This window comes from Aedes aegypti, chromosome 3 (assembly GCF_002204515.2).
Source record: "Aedes aegypti strain LVP_AGWG chromosome 3, AaegL5.0 Primary Assembly, whole genome shotgun sequence".
Classification (NCBI taxonomy): Eukaryota; Metazoa; Arthropoda; class Insecta; order Diptera; family Culicidae; genus Aedes; species Aedes aegypti.
The window spans coordinates 324,186,069-324,202,961 of record NC_035109.1 but is presented as its reverse complement, the minus strand read 5'-3'; the positions used below and the strand labels follow the sequence as shown (position 1 = coordinate 324,202,961).

Genomic DNA, 16,893 nt, shown 5'->3' with positions numbered 1-16,893 from the left:
CTTCATCTGCCATCAAGTAGGCTGTACGTAAACGTCATATAATTCCCCATGCAAAATGATACGTTAGTCTTCTCCTGTTTTCTCGATTATTCCGGAGGCTTTCCCAAACTTTTTCGTCGCACCATCACGTCGCATCCCTTGTCGAGTGCTACAGCGAAAAACTTACATCAATCCGTTCATCCGTTCCCAAGTTATTTCGGGACATACAAACTCCACTCCATTTTTATTATGGTAAATTGTATTGCTGTGAAGATAAAAAAAGCGCTGAATTGATAAATATTCAGTCGAATTTCACTGTAGCCCAATAAAAAATCAACTTTGCCAATGTTGGTTGCTCTGAATTTCTTTTGTTATAGATTGTTTGACAAACCAAAACTCAGCCCGGTTAGTGAAAGTTGTCCAATAAGTGGACTACAGCTATAGTGCAATGAACAATAGTTGATTGTAATAGTTTCAACGTAGCATAGTACCAAAGACAAATTAAAGACCTTCATGTTTCTTGCAGTTGCCCAAAATTTTATGTCTCATACGGTAATCTAGAATGCCGTGAAAAGTGTACTGCGATCTGTCAAACTTGGGTACCTTTTGCACTACCGAGGGACCACTAGAAGTGGTACCCAATCTGGGACGGACATGATAGTACCAAGAACGTGTGTGGTGATTATTTTAAATGCTCTTCAAAAAATTTTGTTTTTTTTTCTTTACGAGGAGTATTCTAGAAGATTTGTTGATTTTTTTTTTTTGCATAATTATATGAAGTTTCATGAACATCTATCAATCTAATGAAATTCGTTTACAGATTTTTTTGCAGAAATTCTAAAGGATTACCTTAAATAAATCATGGAAATTTCTTAGAACATTTCTATAGAATTCTGAATTATCACTTAGGCGGCATCCACAAATTACGTAACGCTTTAGGGGAGGGGAGAGAAGGCTCAAGCGTTACGGCTCATACAAACATTTGAAATTTTTCATACAAAAAGCGTTACGGAGGGGAGAGGGGGTCAAAAATTTCCAAATTTAGCGTTACGTAATAAATGGACCTTGCCTTATAGAGCTCCAAAGAATTTCTCAAGAAATTGTTTCACAAAAGAAGATTTATCTATAAATATTTCTAGAGGAATTTTTGAAAGACATCTTTGTAAAACTGTGATACAGTCTCGATATCGAAGGGACCATCGATATGGACCAATGCACGAGTTCACTATTAGACGTTTGAGCGGTGCCGTGTTACTTACGTGACCATGGTAACGAATGAATTCGGCACCGCTCAAACGTCAAATTAGTGAACTCGTGCATTGATCCATAGGGAGAGAACGAAACAAAGAACATTAGTGTAAATGAACACTAGATTGAAAATCACTCCGTTACCAGAAAAATAATATACATTCAGACGTCATTTCGTATTTGAAAATTGTTTTGGATCACTGACATCTAGTCTAGTAACCTTTGATAATGAGATCCTTCAGAGATTTGTTCGAAATATTGTTTATGACAATATTTGTGTTATTTGAAACGTTTGATAATCATCTGTTACAACAACTTATTAAATAGGTGATTCCAAACATTAAAATGATAAACACAAAGATACTAAGTATTGCTTTGATATTTTTTATAAAACTAAACATGAAAAAAATTGTAGCAATTCATATGTAGTCCATGGTAACGTATCGCTCCTTCGGAATATTCATATTCGAAACTTTAATACCAATATTCAAAATCGACACAAATTCTAAAAAAGAAGAGTTCTTTGGAGATTGGTGAAAAAATATTCAAAAATATCGCAAAACAAAACGTCATTTAGCTATTTTTATGGTATAAAATAGTGCTGCTGTTAGAGGTATAAAGAATATTGCTCTAGAGAATACATTAAAATAAGTAAATTTTTGAATTTTATTTGAAGAAAAAAATCGTCATGCAGATTAGAACACATGTACCTTTTGGAATAGTTTCAGATTTTTCTCCCAAAATTTCGTAAGTGCTTTTCAAAGAATATAGAGTAAGGTGGGGCAAAAGTTCGACCTTAGTGGTATAATCAAAGTTTCCAGGAAAACAATAGCAGTTATAACAAAACAAATACCATACAGTGAACCTTCAACATATTGGCTATCATTTTGCTGAACAAACTTTTGTCAAAATATTTACCCATTTTAAGTTATAACAGTTTCAAAATTGATTGTCTTATTCGAACTTTTGCCCCACCGGTGGGGCAAGAGTTCGAATCTAGTGTGGGGCAAAAGTTCGCTGGCTGAAACACAAAATATCGATCCATTTATGACAGGCATACTTTACACCAGCCGTTAACTTAAGTTTGACGAAAAATACACACTAAATTTTCATCAAAATATTGCCCAAAACTGGGTTAATTGTAATATACCCAAAAGTAGCAGTTTTTCGCAAAACTAAGTGGAAATGTAAAATTTTAGAGGCAATTTTCGCACGATCAGACAAATTTAACTAAATTTGAAGATAATATATGGATTTTAGGCAATTTGCAAATTTTTCCGTGATTTTATACATGGGTCGAACTTTTGCCCCGCTGATTCGAACTTTTGCCCCACTATGGGCCAACAATTGTTTTCAATCATGCATGCAAAAACTAATACACCTCAAAGCAACCTTGTGATAGGCCATAAAATATTGAAAAAGATTTTATCTTTTTTTGGTTCCATGCAACGAAAGTTTGACAAAAAATTACAATATTCACGTCGAAAAACAACAAATAGCCATAAATTTTCCAAATCTCAATCGATTTTCATGGTATTTGGATTGAAAGTCTCTTACTCGAATAGCATTCGAACCACCATGACATTTATAAGATTTGTTTTGAATTGAGCTAGAAATCTTAAAAAGAAACTCTTACCCCACTCGAACTTTTGCCCCACTTTACTCTAATATTACGATTCTAACGACAAATTGATTTAAATTCTGGTCGATCCAATGCTTAGGAAATTATCCATGTTTTGAATTGTGTTTTTGAAAAAAACTAAAAGTTGGGTACACAAAATTCGAAAAATGTTTTTGGCAAAATTATTATGACGCCAGAATAACTCATTGCCTTTTGAATGCGCCATGGAGAGTTTCAGTTGGACGTGTAATCACAGAGATATGGACAAAACACTTTTGTATATTTCTTAGAGGGTGAACCCAAACTTTTGCACGGGTATTTTTGTATGTCATTTGAATTTGCCATAGGCCACAATATAATGGACTTCTAAACTCCACAATTAATTGCCAAGAATAAATCAACCAAGATCGAAAATAATTGAGCACGATTCCGTTGCATTCCACATTTTCTAGCTGCACATCACGAAGCTGCCATTGCAGTTGAAATGCCTTCACGGCCCTTTGAATACCAATAGAAATGAGTGATGATTTTCGGTTCCATTGAATCCCGCTCGCTTCCAGATAACGACAACCAACGGCTCCAATCCGAGCCTTCAGAGAAGCCGAACCGATTTCTCCCAATCGAACGAGATCCCGGCGACGATGCGGCATGATGATAGCGAATTTCCGTGATAGTGATAGGCATCTCCGTTCGAGAAACGGTCCTATCGAATCCATGACCTAGACCAAAACCAAGTGCACACAGTCGGAATGTGTGCATAATTATAAATGCACAATCTCGCTTCCCGGCAGCATCCGTTGGAAGACTTCTATGAAGCAGCAGTGGGATGCAACAGCGATCCACCTCTCGGCGGCGGCGACTGGCGGTGATTCATTGACAGTACAAAAGCTCAATCAGCTCTTAAGCATCATTAGGTTATCTCTTCATCGGATCTTGATTCTTTTCTTCCAACGACCTGACGACGACGACGACGACGACCAAGACCACATCAACGTTCATCTATTTGAGCGCAGGGTGCATCTCTCCCAGGTTCTTTCCTTTGTGCGGAAACTTTCATCTCATTTCATCATCTTCTGGAGGTGCAGTCAGTCGTCGGGAACTCGACTTGATTGTTGCCGCCGCCGCCAGAGAGTGTGCCCAACAAGAGTCAACTTCGAATGGAGCTCGCGGGAACAAGTGATGCTCATGCCACGCCGCACAATGGGTATGTTTTATAAAAAAGGCGATCAAAACCTCGAATTCAATTATTTTGAGGTTATGTCACAAGGGAAACCCGTGTTTCAAAATAAAAACATATTTTGGACGATTATGGTTTTCAGCAAGTTTGATACTTTTTTGATATTTTGCGATTTGAGCTTGAAAAAGTCCAAAAAACATATTCTGTTTCGAAACTGCTACAATTTCTCCAAGTTAACGAAGTCATAGCATATAAGTAGCTGCTTTGACTTCGTTAACATGGAGAAATTGTAGCAATTTCGAAACGAAAAAAAGGTTTTTTTTAATTTTTCAAGCTTAATTCGCAAAATAACAAAAAAGTAGAATAATAAGAACAAGTAGAATATTAAACACATTTTTAGGCCACAATAGAGTACATGTACTCTAAGAAGAGTACGTCTGCTATTTGGAACGAAGATTTATAAGAACCTTCTGAACATAATCTATGAAAAAACATGGCGGCTTCTGGAACTTTTGGAAATTTTTGGTCGTCATTTATTCAAATGATCCCATTGTGCGCCACCGTCCCGTGACCAACATCGGTCCAGAGCGATGCGGGGAAAGATAATTTACATAATGACATTTAATTGAAAAGTCTGTTCTCAACCAACGATGGATGCAAACCACAGCGACGACGATAACAGACTGTCGCTCTCAGAATAGAACGCTAAACTGCTCTTTTAGAGACGAGACGTTCTAGCTCTATTCAGCGTTCGGTTGAGGACCGCGATTCAATTGTCTCGTTCGGGACCTCGTCCGTGAAATCTTCCTCCTCTGGCGGGTTCCGCTTGAGCAGGAATAAATGCGGTCCTGTCCTGCTGCATTCAAAAGTACGCGTACAATGACAGTCAGTGAATGAAAAGTCCTGCTGGATGCTTTCCCCTGCACTGAATGTTGCCCCGCTTGTGATTGATTACAGTTTAATTTGTTTTACATTGTGGAAAAACGCTTGCCAACTGCTCGGTTCGGTTCGGGAGATTCAATTACGCTCGGTTCGGAACGCGGGAGGCAAAAAGGGTATGACAGTAGCACTTAATGACGATGATATAATGCCATTTAAGTGATTCAAGGCATTGTCTGAAATTGTTCGAGATCTTGTTTGTGAATTCATTATGGGCTAAATGAGGGAAAGTTTTGCTGCGTGCGGATTACGTTTCTTCTTGGCCACGTGGGGGATGAAAATGGATTGGGATAACAGATTTGATTGATCAATGGAGATTGATCGCTTCGGTGTGAGAACACTGCCATGTGGAGTTCTATGCTAGTCAAACAAGCCGGATAATTCGTTTTCTATTACAAAAGATTAGTTTCAAAATTAATCTAATGATCACTCAATTGCCCATTGCACGGTGACGTCATCAGAAATTTTCCCTCCTCCGGGAAATCTGAAAACAACGGTGCCAGTTCCTGTCAAAGTTGACAGGTACTGGCACCATTGTTTTCAAGTTTCGTTAAAGAGCGAAAAAGAGAGAATTTCGCCGTGAAATACCTAATGGTGGTATGAATCAATTATTTGATTTTTGTTGTTCCATTACTTGATATCGAGTAATAAAACCATACTAGAATAATATATTCGTGGCTACCCGACCAGGCAGTAGCGTAGCTAGGGGGGTGCGGTAAGTGTGGTCCGCACCGGGCCTCAAGTTCATAGGGGCCCTGAAATCGTAGCAAGAATTTCATTTAGTATTATGAATTTGATTTCTAGAACACGTTGAAAAGCAGACCTTCAAACCGGTGACCTTGACCGGCAATGTGTAGGGGCTCCTTGATCAATGGTATTAGTGATTAGAGTAGCATACATACCTATACAAAATTCATTCTCGATAATTTGGGGCCCAAAAGCCGTAGCTGTAAACGCACAGCTATTTGGCAACTTCATTTTAATAGGGCCCTAAAATGTTTATTGAAACCTTGATTTTATTTAATAACAAGAAAGAGCATGTTCTTGCAACTACTTTACCATTTTTTTTCTGCTCAAATAACGGCTACATTGCGTTTAAACTTTAATTTAAAAAATGCTTCCAAATATTGACCTTTACACTTTTGATCATGTTCGACGTTCACTTAGTCGACAAAAGTGCCAAAGTAGTTTTAACACTGGGGTTGTTCCTGTCTGACATTTCAGAAGGGACACAGAAAATAAAATACACCCAAACCGTATAAAAATGTTTTTTCGACTTAAACCAAAAAAACACATTTAACCTTCCGTCAAAAGTTACACCAGCGGTCGCATCGTGCACTGAGTACACGCGGAGCAATTTTGATTGTCAATCTAAAGCTAGGCATGATAGAGTATTGATGTCTTCGGCAAATTTCTTCAGTTCAACTGTACCAATTGGTCAGTGGACAAATGAAACTTCGGAAACATCCTCACCTTCCAGTGGCCATCGGATTGTGCCCCGAAGAAACCGATCAAGTGGACATTGCAACATCTCGAACACAAATATCTCAGGATCTCGATTTTTTAGCAAGAAGGTGTCTTCGGCAAAATTGTTCGATAAATCAAGGACTAACATGTGATAAGGCCGCTTGTTTCGGAATTCTGTCACCTGTTGGCGCTATTGAGTATGTAATTTTTCAAACACAGATATCTCAGGAACCTGATTACCTATAAAGATGCGGTCTTCGACAAAGTTGTTTAGTAGGTCAAGGACATATTATACATTAGACTGATGCAAATTTTGAAGTTTTTGCTCTCCTATGCTTAAACGGTGTCAATCTAACGCAAATCATTCTCCCAAAATTTGAAGTAATTTGGAGGAAATTTGGTTATGCACACGCTATTTGTAGTTTATATGGAAATTACTATGGAAAAGGCGAACCTTTTGTGTGCAGTCCTCTAACTGCTCGTTATAATTATCGATGGAAAAGTGAACAAGCTCTTCTCATGTGAAATCTTCCCAGTTACAACTTTTCCGAAGCCCACATTTTGATAGGACGTAAGGAAATTTGTAATTATTGATAACAATGTCTAAATCATGCTGAGATGATCATTCAATTACTTTCAAAGCAACACTGCTCTTTTGCTGAAGAACATAGCAGTCTGGATTACTTTGATCTATTCTTCCCGCCAGGAGCTCCACTGTTGCCTGCCGAACAGTTGATGAAGCATGTAAAATGCAAACCCACTCTGTAATAGTAAAAAACAATTTTTCCTGACGTCCAATAAAAATGTGGTCTTCGGCAAAGTTGTAGCTGAAGAGATTTCACATGAGAACAGTTTGTTCACTTTTTCATAAAATATTATGTCGAAGAGATAAAGGGCTGAACACAAAAGGTAGGCGTAGTAATTTCCATATAAACTTAAAACGTCTTGTCAAATCTCTTCCAAATGGCATAGTCAAATCTCTTCCAAATGGCTTCAAATTTTGGGAGGATGCTATTTACCATGATAGAAATCGCTTAAGCATAGGGGAGCTGAAATTTCAAAATTTGCATCACTGTATTATACATACAGACATATTATAGGCCATCTAACTTGAAATTCTGCCATCAGATGGCGCTACTGAGCAAGCAAAATTTCAATCACGAATATCTCAGGATCACGACATTTTAGAAATATGGTGTTTTCGGCAAAGTTGTTCTGTAGTTTATGGACCAATACATGTTATGATCTATTAAATTCGGAATTCTTTCCCCAGATGGCACTACTGAGCATAACATTTTTTTAACACAGATATCTTAGGATCCCGATAACCTAGAAAGTTGACAAGGTCTAGCATGTGATAGACCACCCAACTAGAAATTCTACCACAAGATGGCGCTAATACTTTTACATTTGCTGGCTCTACGATGGCGCTAATTTCGTAGTTTTTTTTTTGAAAAATGTCCTTTCTACAAGCAAAAAGAAGAGTAGATCTTAGAATAGGACCAACACCCGGATCAATTTGAAGGGGTTTTCAACGTATTTTTCGAGTTTTTGCAAAGTGCGTTTACTCAGTACACTAAGGCAACTGACGGTGGGTTAAAAATTGAGTAAACGGTCTGAACTTAAACGGTTGGTACTAAAATTGGTTTCGACAAAAACCCAGTTTCGAGAAAATTGACTTTAAAGTTTTTTTCAGTAACGTTTCATTCCATATAAAATGTATGGGAGCCAATAAACAAGCCAATCTTTTACGAATTATGTCTTTTTTCGATTGGACGGAAAAATCATCTAAAAATACCTCTGACATGCTTGGGGATTGTAGTATGTTCTGCTCTATAGAGCATAGCATACTGAATATACTCAGCATGAAGCCGACCATAATGTCACTTGCACTCCTCCTCAATTACAATAGAACCATCTTTGTTTCAATGCCAGTCTCTATTTTTAACGGAAGGTCTTGAAAGTCTCTGTTTTAAGCCAAATGGTATTTAAAGTCAAATTTTTCTTTATTTTGCTTGCAAGAAAAGTTCCAGAGAGACCTTCAGAGACAATTACGTTATTTTTCACAGGTTTTTCAGGTTTTTTTTCAGTTTCTTCGAGGGGAAATTCCAGGAATTCTTTTAGAGATTTCCACAAAGATCTCTTCAAGTATCTCCCTCCCAAAAAATCTGCCAGAGGTGTTCCAAGATATGGTTAGAGGAATTTATTCGTAATTTGCTCCAGGAAATCCATGAACACTGCAACGCTTTTATTCACTATCATCCCAGTTATAACTTCCAAGTTTGCTACAAAAGTTCTTTTAAGGAAAAAGAAATCATTCTACAGTTCTAAAAGATATTCATTTGGAGATATTTCCCGGAAGATCCTACACCAGTTTCTCCAATTTGCTTTTCAGGACTTTTTATAGGTATTCTTTAAGGATTCATTCACATTTATCCATGGAATTTCTCCAAAAATTCCTACAGGGATTATCCGAGGAAATATATTTAATATTAACATTTGACCTGGGATTTTTCTTTAAACTAATTCAGAAATTTCACTAAAGATTTCTCCAACATTTCATGCGTAATTACTCCTGTAGATCTTCTAAACAACTTCTCGTGTATATTTCAAGTAAATTCTTCATGGCTTCTTCAAAAGTTCATCTATGACATTTGGTTGAAAGAAATTTGGTCGATGACATTTAGTCGAATGAAGTTTGATCGAAAGTACAGTTGGTCGAACGGACATTCCTTCGAATGGACATTTGGTCGAAAAACAGAAAGCAAATGATATTTGGTCGAAGCGACATTTCGTGGAAAGGATAGTGGTCGAATCTAAAACGAATTCTTTCTAGCGCTACGTCCCCACTGGGACAGAGCCTGCTTCTCAGATTAGTGTTCTTATGAGCACTTCCACAGTTATTAACTGAGAGCTTACTATGCCAATGACCATTTTTGCATGCGTATATCGTGTGGCAGGTACGATGATACTTTATGCCCTGGGAAGCCAACCCGAAAAGATCCTCGACCGGTGGGATTCGAACCCACGACCCTCAGCTTGGTCTTGCTGAATAGCTGCGCGTTTACCGCTACGGCTATCTGAGCCCTCTGAATATCATTAAAAGTAGCATTTTGTCGCTAATATCAGAGTTATTGAATAATCAAAAAAGTGTCAGCCATTTAACTAACAATCTCTATGCGATTAGCAAAATTTTGTTATTCAATTAATTGATGCTCTCCCAATATATTGATCGACCTCATGCGTTTTTAATGTTCCATGCTGCTTTTTCGATCACGCATGTTCTGCGATTCAGTATAAGCTGATCCTAAATGAAAGCAATCCAACTTTTGTCTTCTCAGTCAACTCGTCTTCCCTTACCCGATACATAGAATTAACACAATTTTTATTTTTAGTAATTCAAATCTTCCACTGCACAATTCTATTATTGACCCTAGGTCATCAACACTGTTAGCAAAGCTTTATATTTGCTTGAGGAATTTTATTAATCTGGAAATCACAATAAGTCAATTGGCCATAAGTACAGCTACCGACACCTAACATTCACTTCGCCATAAAGGTTCTCCTCAAGACATTTTTTTCCTGCCGTTTTAATTCTGATTTCCGCATTCAAAAATCATACCCACGTCCGTAAGGTACAAGACTCAGAATTCAAAGAAAGATCCCGAGCACTCTCCCATTAGATGAAGAGCAGCCGTTCATTACGAAGAACGATGACATTTCAAATAAATAATAAATAATGAAAACATTTTGTTTACTAATTTAAGTAATAAAACAAAAACTTGTTGAGCAGTTTTTCAAAGAATGATGATATTTTCAAAGAATAATAAACTAACTAGAGCTTAATATTACAGTCAATGTACAAAAAACCTACTTCTTAAATATTTACTTAAATAATCATCGAAATCCTAGATCAATGGTCGATCGATCCTAGATATATGATATTTAAAAATAAGACTACATTTTTATTCAACAACAGTTAATAATTAAAATTATTCAAAACAATACGTTGTCTTACCAACTTTGCAAAACTTAAAAAACAATAATCGATTTTACAAAATGATCTTTCCATAGACCATTTGAAAATAAGCTTTCTTCCAAATATCCGTTCAACTAAACATCATTCTCCCAACATAAATGTTCCTAAGTAATTCGACCAAATGTCATTCGCCGAAATGTCCTAAAGCCTCATTCGACCAACATAAATGTTCCTAAGCAATTCGACCAAATGTCCATTCGACCAAATGTCCTTTGGACCAAATGTACTTTCGACCAAATTTCATTCGACCACACGTCATTCGACCAAATGTCATTCGACGAAATGTCCTAAGGCCCATCTAAGGTACCACACCAGCTACAAAAACTAGTGAACATTCTAGTAATTCCAAAGATATATGCAAATTATCTATGAGATCCTGCAAGACTTTCTCAAAAGCCCAGAATTTCTTTCAGACAACTTCGTGGGAGTTCATCATGGGTAACTTTTAAACCATCAAGTTTTATTAGATATTACTTTAGGATTTCTTTCTGAAATTTTACCCGAATTTTTGAAAAATTTCACCAATCATTTATAAAAAAAAAATCTTTTCTCGAGATATTTATTGAAGACATTTCTGGGAAATTTCTTTAAGAACTTCTGGAATAATTCCTGAAGAAATCTTAGGAACAACCTCTGAATGAATTCTCTGAATCTGAACGATAATTTTGAGGAAAATTCTAAAAAAAAAAAACGTTTGAGAAAATAAGTAGATGAAAAAAAACGAATTTAGTACTATACCATTTCATTCCGCTAGAGTTTGTATCCTTTGACAGATACGCGTATTTCGACCTCAATGCGAAATGCGCGTATCTGTCAAAGGATACAAACTCTAGTGGAATTAAATGGTATAGTACTAAATTCGGTTTTTTCATCTACTTATAGGTATTCTACTAAACAGCTCGAAGATTTATTATCGTTTGAGAAAATATTATTTGAAATCTTAAAGATGTTGTTAACGAGAATCTTAGTGTGAGTTTTGAGGAACAACGGTGAAGATAATCAATGGATACATTCCTGGAGTACACATAATTTTATTGAAAAATTTCTGAAGGATCATTGAAGAAATTTCCCTAGAATACTCAATTAAAACTGTATATGAATCATTGCTTCCAACTTCAATGACTATTCATTGTATGTTAATTAAATAAACGATATTTTTTAGTAAACTAATGTACTTCTGAACAAAAATAAAGAAAACAATAACTGTAGTCTCATTAACTGACATGTTGGCCATTAAACGACTACATCAAGATATCAACATAAGTTCCATCACTTCAGTCATAATTTTGCAATAGCTATTTGTTCATCGTTTATTCCAACAATCGATTTCATATTAGCGACTTCCATTCAGACGGCGTTCAGCTTAATTTTGAGGGCCCCTAAATGGAACTCCGCACCGCCCCAAAAATTGTAGCTACGCCACTGGACCAGGAATGAGTAGCCCGTACTTATCTGTGCATATTACAATATATAAGGTATATATATGTAAGGTATTGGTCATCAGTCCAGGTATTACGCAGACCTCAATTATGAAACTATTTAGGTAACATCTAAACATATAACACTGAATCAACAATTTCACGCCAAAATACTCGAAGGGACAAAGGTCGAATGGGCAAAAGTTCGAATGGCAAAAAAGGTCGAATGTACAAACATTTAGGAGGAACAAAATGCTCTGTAGATAATAAAGCAAGTTGTCACTAAACCAAGCCCAAGCGCTACAGCTAAAACAGACGTGACGAAAACGTGCATATTTTCAAAAAGACCGTGCTGGTGGAGGTTCAAATTCAGCTGGTCAACGATCTTTTCGGGGTGAAATTTTGTTAGACTTTTCATGTCGTAGTGCATTTAGAGTTACTGTGTACGTGCTGTAGCCTCATGTGCAAGAGCCACATTCCTTTCAGGCTTTCCCATACTCTGTACATTTTGCGACATATGTTGGTGTTCCTCGTTTTTCTTGAGATACTTCTCAATGCGTCTCATGGGCTCCAATAATTGATGTGAAGACAAAACTTTAAAACGAGAATCGAAATTTTACCTTCCAGATCGCGCGTCTTTGACCGTATCGAGTAGACCAAAAAAATAGTTGTAGAGACTTTTTTGTTGCCACGCAGTTGCTTTATAACTTGGATACCGATGGCGAGCGTAGCACCGAGCAGCACATGTAACGAATCTCCCCTAGCGCGTGCTTTCAGAATTTTCGTGAACTTCCGGCTAGCGCAGCATACTAAGATTCTTATGCGTTTAAAGGTGGTTTAGTTGGTAATGTATGTATGTGTTTCTGTAAACCTCAATTCAGAGCATGGGTAAATTTCCTAAAAAACTAGAGTTTTTTATATTTTTTCATGTAAAAAAAATTTTTTTTCGGGGTTTTATATTTTTTTTCTGAAAGTTGAAATCTTAAGCTTTCATTCCATAAAAAAAGATTGGAAATCGTTTGAGCTGTTCGAAAGTTATAATTAAAAAAAAAAAACTATTCCGCTGAGACCTACAGTGTGTGCCAATAAAAAATGACTGATTTTTTATTTTCAAAAATATATATCTCAAAAAATAAAAACATTCATTGCTGAAAATTTGACAGTAAAATTAAATTTTACTGAACTTTCAAGAAAAAATGAGAACAGCAATAGACCCTTTGGTCCCAAGGCCTTCAAAACACGAAAAACGGAAATTAATGATTTTTTTTAATGTAAAAAACAATTTTTGTGAAATTTTATATTTTGTAAAAAGTCAAAATCTTTAGCTTTTATTTCGTCCGAAAAAGTTGAAAATCGGTCTAACGGTTCAAAAGTTATATTTTTTTAAAATAAAAATTTTGAAAAATCGCGATTTTTCTGGTAATCTATTTTGAAAATGCTCACCCTAATAAAAAAAAAATTCAAAAACACATGTATACCTATTTCGGATAAAGAATAAAATAGCAAATTTTCACGGATTTCGGTGACCCACTAGATAGGTTTTTCATGGAATGGCTGAGTTATAGTATTTCTATTGTTTCTTTTATATTTCAGCATGTATGATAGAGGGCTATCTGCTGTTCTAAGAAGTAAGAAATTTTTAATAATTACTAAGCCGACAATTGAAGCTGCTTATTTCTCAAAGCAATCCCTCATCAATCATCGTCATCCCTTCCATCAACCAAATGATTGAACCGACTTCAAAAATTTCATCCCATGACATCCAACCAAAACCCCCCGTAATTAAACACTCTTCCCCATTTTGTAATTGTCATTTCAACTTGACGAAAAAAGAGTCCCTCTCAGTATTAATTACACCCAAGCTCCCAGGATGAACGAGGATCCATTGTTTGCTCCCAAACCCTTTCCTCGAAGAATAAAAATTGCTTGCGTTTTCCCCTCCAGCAAATACCTAGCAATAATCATCGTAATGGAGCTCGTGTTCGCCGATGCTGCCTTTCACCGTCAGCTTTGTGCAACATGTGTTAATGCATCAATTAAGTCATTCAAGCAAGATCCTGTCAAATCAGGATGCATATTTGCTCTAAACTGGAGACGATCCGAACTTGTGAAATTGAGTTGTATACGCAGGGGTTGGAAATTCACGAGAAAGACGATGATTGGGATGTTGATGATGAGGCTGATGATGATGGATTGATTGTGGTGGTACTCAAACTTGCAAGCACCAATTCTTGGCACGAGATGTGGAAACGGATTGCCGCCATCGCGTCGAGGTACAGTGACGGACAAAACTTTACGAACATTTTGCTGTTTTTTTCTTAATTGCCGAATGTAAAAATACAAATCCATTACAGCAATATGCTAAAATCACAGAAATACAGCAAATATGTAACGTTTTTTGGAGGTGGTCTTAAAATTTGGTTCGTCACCGTAAGTCATGGTATTACATCTTCCCGGTGTTCACCATAGAATCCATTGTTCCGGACTGGAGAAGTGCCAGAAATCTCATTACCGAAGGCGCACGCTAGGCATAGTCTACATTGCTCAAGAACGCAGCAGATATAGGAAGCCAGCGAAACCGAGCGAATGGGATAAGGCTCTTGAGGAAAACATAACCCGGCCGTATTTGAGCCAAGGGGAGAATTGCTGCTGCTGCTTGATCAGAGTGAAGAGGCTTTGGCGAGTGCACCCTGATAGGATGAAAATTACCGCTTCATGATGGATCTCAGCACAGGCGAGCTGCTGGCGAGCTCTTTGTTTGAAGGAAATATGATTTCATTTGAAGTGCGTTCGGTTGAAGAGGGAGAAGGACTTACCGTCAATCTTGAGAGAACCGGTAGGGAGTTGGTTGATTCGCGTCGAGGATGCTGGAGATAGCTCGAAACCGTTTCGTTCCCAGGTTATGCGGCCATCGTCCACGGAATTGCTCTGGCCATTCGTGGAGGTAGGCGGAAAGTGGCACGGAAGGATTGTGCTGGATCCAGTTGGAAGTGATTGATTCGTTGGGACCAGCTGGAGCACGGGAGGTGTGATGGAATCGAGCGATGATGTGACCTGTTGAAAAAAAAGGTTTAATTCAGAATTTTTTTTTTTATTATAGATCAGAATTAAACATTTGTAAAAAAAAAATCAAATAAAAAATCTTTTTAATTTCCACACAATTTCCAAAAATCTTTTTAATCAAATTTCCAAACATTTTTCAGCCAATTTTTCATTCAATTCGATTTTGATTTTTATTCAATTCAATTTCGATTCGATTTCGATTCGATTTCGATTTCGATTTCGATTCGATTTCGATTCGATTTCGATTCGATTTCGATTCGATTTCGATTCGATTTCGATTCGATTTCGATTCGATTTCGATTCGATTTCGATTCGATTTCGATTCGATTTCGATTCGATTTCGATTCGATTTCGATTCGATTTCGATTCGATTTCGATTCGATTTCATTCGATTTCGATTCGATTTCGATTCGATTTCGATTCGATTTCGATTCGATTTTGATTCGATTCGATTTCGATTCGATTTCGATTCGATTTCGATTCGATTTCGATTCGATTTCGATTCGATTTCGATTCGATTTCGATTCGATTTCGATTCGATTTCGATTCGATTTCGATTCGATTTCGATTCGATTTCGATTCGATTTCGATTCGATTTCGATTCGATTTCGATTCGATTTCGATTCGATTTCGATTCGATTTCGATTCGATTTCGATTCGATTTCGATTCGATTTCGATTCGATTTCGATTCGATTTCGATTCGATTTCGATTCGATTTCGATTCGATTTCGATTCGATTTCGATTCGATTTCGATTCGATTTCGATTCGATTTCGATTCGATTTCGATTCGATTTCGATTCGATTTCGATTCGATTTCGATTCGATTTCGATTCGATTTCGATTCGATTTCGATTCGATTTCGATTCGATTTCGATTCGATTTCGATTCGATTTCGATTCGATTTCGATTCGATTTCGATTCGATTTCGATTCGATTTCGATTCGATTTCGATTCGATTTCGATTCGATTTCGATTCGATTTCGATTCGATTTCGATTCGATTTCGATTCGATTTCGATTCGATTTCGATTCGATTTCGATTCGATTTCGATTCGATTTCGATTCGATTTCGATTCGATTCGATTTCGATTCGATTTCGATTCGATTTCGATTCGATTTCGATTCGATTTCGATTCGATTTCGATTCGATTTCGATTCGATTTCGATTCGATTTCGATTCGATTTCGATTCGATTTCGATTCGATTTCGATTCGATTTCGATTCGATTTCGATTCGATTTCGATTCGATTTCGATTCGATTTCGATTCGATTTCGATTCGATTTCGATTCGATTTCGATTCGATTTCGATTCGATTTCGATTCGATTTCGATTCGATTTCGATTCGATTTCGATTCGATTTCGATTCGATTTCGATTCGATTTCGATTCGATTTCGATTCGATTTCGATTCGATTTCGATTCGATTTCGATTCGATTTCGATTCGATTTCGATTCGATTTCGATTCGATTTCGATTCGATTTCGATTCGATTTCGATTCGATTTCGATTCGATTTCGATTCGATTTCGATTCGATTTCGATTCGATTTCGATTCGATTTCGATTCGATTTCGATTCGATTTCGATTCGATTTCGATTCGATTTCGATTCGATTTCGATTCGATTTCGATTCGATTTCGATTCGATTTCGATTCGATTTCGATTCGATTTCGATTCGATTTCGATTCGATTTCGATTCGATTTCGATTCGATTTCGATTCGATTTCGATTCGATTTCGATTCGATTTCGATTCGATTTCGATTCGATTTCGATTCGATTTCGATTCGATTTCGATTCGATTTCGATTCGATTTCGATTCGATTTCGATTCGATTTCGATTCGATTTCGATTCGATTTCGATTCGATTTCGATTCGATTTCGATTCGATTTCGATTCGATTTCGATTTCGATTCGATTTCGATTCGATTTCGATTCGATTTCG

The 16,893-nt window shown here is 36.8% G+C and overlaps 1 protein-coding gene across 1 annotated transcript in view; it reads right to left on the bottom strand.

The window, feature by feature from the left end:
- LOC5565810 (roundabout homolog 2) overlaps positions 1 to 16,893 on the bottom strand; it is a 353,487-nt gene that overhangs the window by 27,846 nt on the left and 308,748 nt on the right. Inside the window, exon 6 of the mRNA XM_021855294.1 lies at positions 14,705 to 14,942. Within this exon, the coding sequence (XP_021710986.1) occupies positions 14,705 to 14,942 (238 nt within the window). The remainder of the gene's footprint in view (positions 1 to 14,704; positions 14,943 to 16,893) is intronic.